At 41.8% G+C, this 10,644-nt stretch overlaps 1 protein-coding gene across 1 annotated transcript in view; it reads left to right on the top strand.

Moving 5' to 3' along the window:
- Nucleotides 1-10,093, top strand: part of TBC1D22B (TBC1 domain family member 22B) — a 74,218-nt gene extending 64,125 nt beyond the window's left edge. The window contains exon 13 of the mRNA XM_049891047.1: nucleotides 8,106-10,093. Coding sequence (XP_049747004.1) covers nucleotides 8,106-8,234 — 129 coding nt within the window. The 3' untranslated portion in view covers nucleotides 8,235-10,093. The remainder of the gene's footprint in view (nucleotides 1-8,105) is intronic.
- Nucleotides 10,094-10,644: the final 551 nt, after the last annotated feature.

Here is a 10,644-nt window from a genome sequence, read left to right on the forward strand (position 1 = left end):
TACATGTCATGCTTAATGCTCCCATGAGCTGGCTTTGTAACAAATCTTTAGTCGTCCTCTGCCCCTAGATAAAAAACACCTGATTTGTGATTAAATCCTTCCTCCTCCGACCATGATTTTGTTTTCTTCTTTTTTACCCATTTCCCCAATTTATCAGCTCGTTGGACAGCTTCCCATTGTTGCAGCGCTGATGGGAGGAAGGTGTAGTTCTGAGCCATAGCCACCAGGTGGCAGAGTGGCTCTTCACAGCTAAGCCTCAGTGCCCTTGGGAGAGGTGTAGAGGATAACTTAGCCAGGTGTAGAATTATTTGGAGCCTTCTGGGAAATTTCTAGTAAGGCTAGAAGAACTGGAAATTATATGTAGACCCTCCATCCCAGCAAAGAATACGTTACATTATAGGAAAATTAGAAAATACCGACAAACCAAAAAAAAAAAAATTTGTTACCTGAAATATTACCATACAGAGGTAAACACCGCGTGATCTCTTTGATACATTTCCTTCCAGAAATTTCATCATGCACATCTACATGAATAAGTATATGTTATATACATGTAACTGTTAAGGGAGTAATTTTGTACATCTTGTTTTATAACCTGCTGTTTATCACTTTGTGAAATATAGACAATGTTCATAATGTCAGAAGGTATAGATTTACATCATTTTTCAATTTTTTCACACATTATGTAAGTATATAAAACCCGTTGCCGTCAAGTTGATTACAACACATAGTGACCCTATAGGACGGAGTAGAACTGCTGCATAGGGTTTCCAGTGAGTGGCTGGTGGATTCGAACTGCTGACCTTTTGGTTAGCAGCCAAGCTCTTAACCACTGCGCTATCAGGGCTGCTATATGAGTATATGCTTATTGCTAAAAAATATTATGAAAAAATTAAAATAATGACTTGGCTGCAGGGTATTCCACTTTACGAATTTACCTTAATTTGTTTAATGAAAGGTCACCGTTTATGTGAAGTCTGGGGGTTTCCTTCCTTGGGATCTTGCTGTTAGGCCTTCATCCCAAATATGCTTTTAATTTTTCTAGGGTTTTTTTTATCGCTAATGGTGGCCCCAAACCTGGCTGCCTATCAGGATTGCTGGAGAAGTTTTTGAAAGATACGGATTGCTGGGTCCCACATCGTGTCTTCAGAATCCAAAACTCCAGGGGTGAGGCCTAGGCCCTTGTATTTGTAAGAGCTCCTCCAGTCAGTTCAGATCTGAGCCTGGTTAGAAACCACTTGCTGTGATGACAGGAGAGATGACCACTTGAAGCCCCAAAGGCTTCATTGGAGACCCAGGGCCCTGGCTTAGGCTAAGCAAATATCATTCCTTCAGATACAGCTCCCCTTCCACGGAAGGCAGGGGAAACTTAATGATACAGGATAATTTCAGAAGGTTGGTTCAGATGTAATGAAGTATGTCCTCAAAAAATAGGATAGCAATTTTGACCTCACTCAGCAAGTTGGTTGAAAGTAGAAATGAAATTCTATGCTGATGAAAAACAATTTATACAAAAACAGTAAGTTTTTCCAGTGAATAAATTTTTTTAATTTTTAAAAATTAATGTTACTATGGACAGTTGGGTATTAAACTGGCCTCTGAAGTGAAGTGTAATGAGAATTCTTACTAGCTGTGTGGTATGGATCAGAATAGGGCAAGCTACTAGATTAAGGGACGTTATCCTGGAGTCCACATTTTCTCCTAGTGTGTCACCTTCCCCATCCCTCGCCACGCCATATACACACAAACTAGGAAAAGTATAGCCTCTTTTTGCCAGCATCTTCCTCGGGGAGTCAACTTTTATCCTAAGTTAGGCAGAATCTCTATTTTAAGGGACTTTACCTTTTCTGTATCTTAGACCCGTCAGCTGTTTGATGACACCTATGATTCCCTTCTCAGAATAATGGTTTTAAATATATAAAATAAAATACATAGTATCAGAAAGGAAACAAAATTGAAATATAGTTATCAAAATATTTTAAAAACAAATTTGTGATAATGCAATATATGTATTTTATTATTATAGTGTATATAACAAGCTTTGAGGAAGATGTAGAACTGAGGCTAACACAGAACCAGGGGGAACTGGTAACTGAGAAAATGAGCACAGAAATTTCACATCAGGTAAAAAGGAGGATTTTTAACACTAAACAGACAATAGATAAGTGGTAACTTTGGTGAAGGGTAAGACAGTACACAATACTGGGGAACCCAGTACAGCTTGTCCAAGGCAAGGTCATGGAAGCTTCATAGACACATTCAGACTCCCCGAGGGACCGAATTACTGGGCTTAGGGCTGTGGGAACCATGGTCTCAGGGGACATCTAGCTCAATTGGCATAACATAGTTAATAAAGAAAATGCTCTACGTCTTGCTTTGGTGAGTAGTGTCTGGGGTCTTAAAAACTTGCAGATGGCCATATAAGATACTCTACTGGTCCCACCCTGTCTGGACCAAGGGAGAATGAAGAAAACCAAAGACACAAGGGAAAGATTAGTCCAAAGGACTAATGGACCACAACTACCACAGCCTCCACCAGCCTGAGTCCAGCATAACTAGATGGCCCCGGCTACCACCACTGACTGCTCTAACAGGGATGACAGTAGAGGGTCCCGGACAGAGCTGTAGAAAAACACAGAACAAAATTCTAACTCACAGAAAAAAAAAAAAAAACATTTACTGGTCTGACAGAGACTGGAGAAACCCCGAGAGTATGGCCCCTAGACACCCTTATAGTTCAGTAATGAAGTCACTCCTGAGGTTCACCTTTCAGCCAAATATTAGACACGCACATAAAACAAAACGAAACTAAATGGGCACACCAGCCCAGGGGCAAGGACGAGAAGGCAAGAGGGGACAGGAAAGCTGGTAATAGGGAACCCAAGATTGAGAAGGGGAGAGTGTTGACATGTTATGGGTTTGGCAACCATTGTCATGAGACAATATGTATATTAATTGTTTAATGAGAAACTAATTTGCTCAGTAAACCTTCATCTAAAGCACAACTAAAAAAAAAATCTGATAAAAAGAGATTACAGCCTGCAAAAGAGGGGGTTGGGGGGAGCAGGATTTTTAAAAGCGATGATGACATCTGAGTGAGTTGAGTATCAGTAACCGGTTGAGTAACTGCCGTGGTTGAGTGAATTTTAGTAATAGTGGTGTGATGGGAAAGGGTGCTTACCTGGAGGGTATGGGAAAGAGGCTGCCACCGTGAAAGAGGAAAGTATGGACATGTAGAGAAGCATGTAGCTCGGTTCCTTTGTGATACATTCTTCCTATGGATTCTCCGCCATTTTGACTTAAGCCTTTGTGTTCTATTCTCAAGCTTCAGGTCTAAGGGAAAGGGATTATAATTAATGAAGCTTGTCTGTTTAATGAGACTATTCAATGCTAGTGAAGATCTAGGAAAATGGCCATTTTTCTGGAATGCATTTTCTGATGACTGTTAAGTACCTTTGAAATGTTTGTGCCCTTTGACACAGGAATCTGGTTTCTCGGAAATTAGCCCAAGGAAATAGTAATCCAAAATATGGCATTACATACAAGGATGTTCATTAGAGTTTCATTATGGTGAAAAACTAGAAATAATTAAATGCTCAGCAACAGGAGGATGTAGAATAAATTATGGTATATCTACATTATGGCAAGCTCTTTGGCCATTGAAAATGTCTACAAGGAGTTTTTAATATTAGAGGAGATGGTTACTATAAATGCTGAATAGGTTTCAAAATTATATAGAAAGAATGATTTCAGCTATATAAAATGTGCAGAGAAAGGTCTGGAAGGAAATATGCCAAGAAGTTTAAAAGTGACTTCATCTTGATTATGCAGTTATGGGTAATAATTTTCTGCTTTTTTCTTTTTACTAAACAAAATTCCCACAGTGCGTCTTACTTGAAAAAAAGTTCTACTACGCAAGTAATATACAAAGACCTTACTGTAAAAATTAAAAACAGAAATACTCAAAAGATACAGAAGTATACAGAAAAAAGTCAAAGTCCCCCCTCTCCAAAGGTATTCACTGTCAACAGTTTACCACCTACCCTTTCAAAATACTTATATACATATAAAACCAAACACCAAACCCACTGCCGTCAAGTTGATTCCAACTCATAGCAACCCTATAGGACAGAGTAGAACTGCCCCGTAGAGTTTCCAAGGAGCGCCTGGCAGATTTGAACTGCCAACCTCTTGGTTAACAGCCGTAGCACTTAACCACTACGCCACCAGGGTTTCATATATATACATATATATATATATATATATGTACAAACATGGTGTTGTGTTTTCTCTTTTATGTAAATGCGATCATACTGTATGTATTTTTCTGCAACTTGCTTTTTTCCTAAAAGTATCTTAGGCATCTTTCAATGTTTAGTACATGTAGACCTACTTCATTCTTTGTAAGTGCTGCCTTGTATTTTTTATTTTATTTATTTTGTTATTGTTGAGAATATACACAGCAAAACATACACCAATTCAATAGTTTATACATGTACAATTCAGTGACATTGATTACATTCTTGGAGTTGTACAATGATTCTCATCTTCCTTTTCTAAGTTGCTCCCCGCCCATGAACATAAACTCAACTGCCCCCTAAGGTTTCTGTCTAATCTTTCAAGTTGCTATTGTCAATTCGATCCCATATATATAGTTCTTAAGAGCATAGTGCTCAAGGCAGACATTTTTTACTAGTTAAGCTAAACTGTTGTTTGGTTTTAGGAAGACTTCAGGGAATATTTTTGGTTTAAGGTTTAAAGATTATCTCAAGGCAGTGGTTTCAAGGGTTCATCTACCCAGCATGGCTCCAGAGAGCCTGGAGTCTATGAGAATTTGAAATTCCATTCTGCATTTTACCCTTTTGATCAGGATTCCTCTATAGAATCCTTGATCAAAATGTTCAGTAATGATAGCCAGGCACCATCCAGTTCTGGGTCTCCTGGCAAAGGAGGCAGTTGTTGATGGAGGCAATTAGCCACACACATTCCATATCCTCCTCCTATTCCTTACTCTCCTTTCTCTGTTGCTCCAGGTAAATAGAGACCAATTATGCCTTGGATAGCCACTTGCAAGTTTTTAAGACCCCACCTTGTATTTCCTTATATGGTTATCTAACAATTCCCACACAGATGGACACTTTCCTAGTGTCCTTTTTCCCACTATTTGTGGAGCGATACTGTGAGTACCCTTCTACAGGCATATGAATATTCCTTTCTAGAAGAGGGACATAGAAGTAGCATTGCTGAACCAAATGCCATGTGCTTTTCTAATTTTGATGGCTACAACCTATGTTTGTTTAAAATGATAATAAGTTTGTCTATTATAACCAAGACCCCAACATAACAGTTACTTAGAACAAGATATATGTTTAATGGCGTGGAGGTGTCAGAGGTCTTCTAACTTCATGGGGGGGAAGAACCATCAGCATCAGCCCAAGGCTGATTCCTGTGAGGTAGAGGTCAGACATACTTCCTCTCTCTAACCTTTTTTGCCAGTTCTGACACCAGCCATCCCTCCCGTGGCACTCTCTACTTCTCCACTGGGTTCAATAATTCATTGCATTGGCCACACAGAACTCACAGACAATACTCACAATTATGGAATTTATCAGGGACGTATCAGGTTACAATTCAGGATAAGGCACAACTGAGGATACAGTTTTTCAGTCAGGACCGCTTCTTCTCGGCTGTGCCTGTAGGCAGGCCTCTCTCTGGCCCTCGACCCCTCTGTCCGGCTTCTGCCCTGCTCAGGCAAGTGTTACAAAGCTTTTTAGCTCCACCAGTAAGTGCCCGGGGACACCCTACTCTACTAAGAAGCCTCAGCCTAAAGGCACTCAGCTCTCTCACTCTGTGGTTTGGCAAGCCTAGCTCTGTTGACAAGTGCTTGAAGGCACCCGACTCTGCCAGTAAACCTCCTGCCCAAAGGTGCTCAGTTCTCTCCCTCCATGGGTTGGCACACCCAGTGTAGCCACCTCACTCTGTGGGCCAAGAAGCCCACTGCACCATCTCATGCCGATCTTCTTGTTCACTGCCACCGTTTCTTTGCCACTACCTCTTGCCAACTCACACCGTCTCCAGTGTTACAGCTCTCTCTCTCTCTGTCTTCTGGGTCTGAGAGGTTCTTTAAGCACAGGTACCCTGGGTCCAAAGGACATGCTCTGCTCCTGTCTCTTCTTTTTGGTGGTAGTGAAGTCACCCCTCTGCTCTGGGATTCTCTTTTTAAGCCTAGGGAATGGCAAAACTGACCAATTGCCTTGTTAGGATTCCATGTACCTTATTTGCATGATCCCACCCAATGATTACAGAACCATCACTGGCTGAAAGGGCCATATTAAGTAATTCACTGCACCGCACTTCTCTTCAGTTAACAACAACAACAAAAAAATTATATTTATTATTTTTTGCAGCCTAGGTATAATCAGTCCAAGGCTAACATAGGCTGTAGGTGGCAGGGACTCTGTTTTCTTCTGTCTTGTCATTCTGCCGTCTTCAACACAGCTTTAATCTTAGGGTCTAAGTGACTGCTTCCATTTTGCCATTTACACCCACTTTCTACAGTGGAAAGGGGAGAAAGACGTATTTTAGTGCAAAACTCCAAACTTACCCCTATCATTTCTGCTCTCATCCCATTGACCAAAACTCAGTCATGTGTAATCATGTGTAATACGTGCCCTGGGCAGCTTCGTGCTGAGCTGAGCTGCTATTACTAAAGGAAGAAATGTCAGAAAAGATGTGTAAGACTTCTACACTGTAAACTCCAAAACATGGCTGGAGCGCTCAGGGTTTTTAAAAGTAATCATAGCCTGTGGGTGGGCCAGTGGCATTCTTTGCATTACCTATTTGCATCACTATGATTTGTATGCCTTTTTTCTTACTGGTTTATAAGCACTCCTTATTGATTATAGATATTAACCTTTTGCCTTTCATAGACATTAAAAATTCTTTCTCAGAGTGAGTTTCTTTTAACTTTTTTTTTTTTTTTTAAATCTTTTAACGTACCGATGTTTCAAAATTGTATGTAATCAAACCTGTCAATCTTTTTATGGCCTCTGGGTTTTGTATCTTGCTACTATTTTCTAATCAGAAAAATAAGAAGAATACCCAATTCAGAAAAAGAGACAGAGAAAGAACATGAAATAGCAGCAAGAGAATGGGTAACTAAATTACAGAGATAACCTAAAACCTCACGTTCACTTTTGACTCTTAATAGCCACTTTAATAGGCTAGCCCCATGGAACTGTTTGAGGGGACAAAGTCAAGTGGACCTGTGCTTAGAAAGCTGAGTAGGATTTAGATAGGTGGAGGAGAAAAAAGGCTTTCTAGGTGAAAGGGACAGCATAAATTAAACTCCAGAGGTACAGATAAACCTGGCTGAAACGGGCCTGGCTGGATGAGGCGTGTTTACTGAGAATGAGGCGTGTTTACTGAGAACAATGAGAGATAAGCTGGACAGGTGGGTTGAGGACAGTCTTTGGAGAGACGGGCAGAGGATAAATACAGTGGTTACAAGTGAACATCAGGATTAGGAGAAAGAAATCACATACAAAAGGTTACATGCTGCAGTCTTCCCAATAAAGGTAAAAAAAAAAAAAAAAAGGCAGCAACAAATTAAGTATCTAACAAAAGGGAAATGGTTGAGTAAATTAGAGCATAGCCACATGATGGAATACTAACATTAAGAATTATCATTTTTGAAGGTTGTGTGGAAAAAAACACAAAGATTAGAGCAAAAAAGATGGTTAAAAAGCATATAAAATCATAATTATGATTACAACTATTTAAAGAAATATGCATGTGAAAAAAGATTGAAAGGGAATACTTTAAAATTAAAAGAGATGCACTTGGATGATGAGTGATTATTTCTCTCTTTGAAAAATCATTATTTATTGTTGTCATTCATAATATTTTTTAAGAGGCAGGTGTTAGTGGATCGGAAAATCAGCAGAGGCTTTTCCTAAAGGTGAACTAGGGGCTGAGAGCTGTGTCCTGCTTGGGAGGCAGGAGGCCGGGTCTACTGTTTGGGTTGTGTGACCCAGGAGGAAGGGCCCCATTCCAGGCCTTGGTCTATAGTTCATGGATGATAAAAGCCCTCCCTTGTTTTCCAGGGCCTCCTCATGCTGCTACAGAACCTACCTACGATACACTGGGGCAATGAAGAGATTGGGCTGCTTCTCGCGGAGGCGTATAGACTCAAGTACATGTTTGCAGACGCCCCCAATCACTATCGCCGATAGGTGCTGTCTCCCTGTGGGGACCCAGACTGCCCCCATCTCTGATGGCAATCTGATCACTGTGGCCACTGTGCGAGCTGTGGACCCCGGCCAGGAACCACTCCTGCTGTAAAAAGCTCACACCCGCCTCCCAGGTCTGAACTTTGGCGTGCCTGTCCACCACTCCATGTTTCTGGATGTGTCTCTTGGACCACTGTCAGTATTCCATGCCATGTGGATGGGCCCAGCTCTGGGAGAGGACAGAAAAGGAGGTACAGGGTCATCTGCCCCTCTAAAAGAAACTGGACAAAAGAAGGGGAAGGCTCAGGGTCTCAACTCACATTGTCCCTACATGGACTGTCTGCCTCTCACCTCCCAGCCCCAACTGATACCATTGCTCTTTGTGACATAGTTTGATTTGATCACAGGTCAAAAACGCCTTACATTTAAGACTCCTGGCCCTTCCCTTTCTGCCCTAGACTGAGCCAGTGAGGGGAGCTTTTCGAGACCACTGCTCTCAGGTGGAGGAGGCACTAATGCTTATAACTCTGGGAAGAGACCTATACCCAAGGGCTAGGAATTTTATCTTTTATTTTCTTGGCAGTTATCTGTGTGTGTGTGTACATGTGTAAGCACATGCGTATACACACCTCTCAGCATTTAGGTATGTGTCTTAATTTCTGTGTCCAGACTAGCCTGACAAAAACCATCTGGGAAGGGCCCCAGCAACCAGGTGTCCAAATGTCCCTTGAGAAAGATCAGGGCAGGGGAGAGAGGAGGGGCCCGTTACCTCTCCAAACCCTTCTTCCATGATGACCCACTCCAAGATATTATGTGTGAATTGTGTTATTATGTATATGGGTAAAGATGTACAAATATATGTCCTCTTTGTAGCAGATATGATTTTATATTTATAATGTGCATCAACATGTGAAAGCAATCTAGGTCAGTAGCACAGATGAAGTTACCAGGCCAGCAGCTTCAGCAACTCCAGGTTGGTCAATGGGTGCCCTCCGGTGGGGGGAGCGAATGAGAGTCTGCTGGAGTCAGCACGGCGGAGCAGATGGAGCGGCTCTTAAACCCAGCGGCAGCCATCCAAGCGTCAGTGTCTCAGAATTTTTCCCTTCCCCTTTCTTCTCACTCCTCCCTGGGCCTTTCTGGAGCATCTGTCCTGCTCCCTCCCCATCTAAAGCAGAAAAGGATGTGAAGACAGAACTCTCCACCCTTCATCCCTAGCAGACTTCCAGAGGGGACTGTAGCGGCAGATGCCCTTTCTGCATGGTTTTAGCCTCTGCCTTTTCCCGGAATCTGGAGAGAGCTTTTGTTTTTATATTTTTTAAATCAGCATATTATTCAGGACAGAAGCTGTGACTGACCAGTCAGTGCCAAGGAAAGAAGTTTGCCCTGTGTCCCTTGGTTTGGGGGCTCTTCTCAGAGAGAGGTATTCTGTGTCCCCCACTGTCACCATCACACCCCACACAGCTCAAGAGACCTGTGACCCACGTTCGATTTTTGGTGTTTGGTAGTGGAGAGGTGGGGGGATGGTGGCAAGCAGCTGTCATCCTCTTGGGAAGCCAAGCAGTGACCCCAGTGGATGACACTTTGAGCCTCATTGCCGATGAAGCCCCACCATGCTGGTATGTGTTACATTTCTCATCTGGAGCTGTTTCTCAGGCATTCTTCCTCACCGTTTCCTTTTCCCCTTCAGTGTGCCTCAATAGTTTCCTTCACAGAGTGAGAGGGCTTGTGACCCCTCCCTCAACCAGACTAATTAAAGAAAGACACTTGTGTTCCCAAGTGGTGGTTTTATTTTTTTAGTTTTTATGTTTGTATGGGAAATTGTGGATAAAGTGAAAGAATTGTAAATAAATAGTGTATTTCCTCCTCCATCTGCTGATTTTTTCCTTCCGTGGATTTGTGTAACCTGGGAACCTAAGGAGTTCCCTTTTCTTGGGTTTCTCTTGCTGATATTAGCAAGTCTAATAAGTATGGGGGACAAGCCTTCTGTAGGGCAAGCAGGGGATCAACAGATTAAAAAGCATTCTCAGAGGATGTCCGCAAATGTTTACTGAGCATCTACTATGTAAAAGGTACTGTGGAAACTACAAAAATGAATGACATGGTTCCTAGTAGCTGACGTTTATGGAGCACCTTACCACACGCCAAGCACTGCAATAAGCACTTTACATGGATTATTTCTTCTACCCAAAAAAAGTATATAATGTAATAGAGGTTAGAAAATGGACTAGAACTTCAGTGCTGGACAAAAGCCTAGAGATACCTAGCTCAACAACCTCACTGTTCACAGATGAAAACCCAACCCAAGGCCAAGGAAGGAATTGTCAGAGTCAGAACTAGAATACAGGCGGACCTCTTAGCTTGCCTATTTGGTGTTTTTTCCACCTAACCTCATAGAACTAAAATATGTTCAAAG

Source organism: Elephas maximus, chromosome 1 (genome assembly GCF_024166365.1).
Source record: "Elephas maximus indicus isolate mEleMax1 chromosome 1, mEleMax1 primary haplotype, whole genome shotgun sequence".
Lineage (NCBI taxonomy): Eukaryota > Metazoa > Chordata > Mammalia > Proboscidea > Elephantidae > Elephas > Elephas maximus.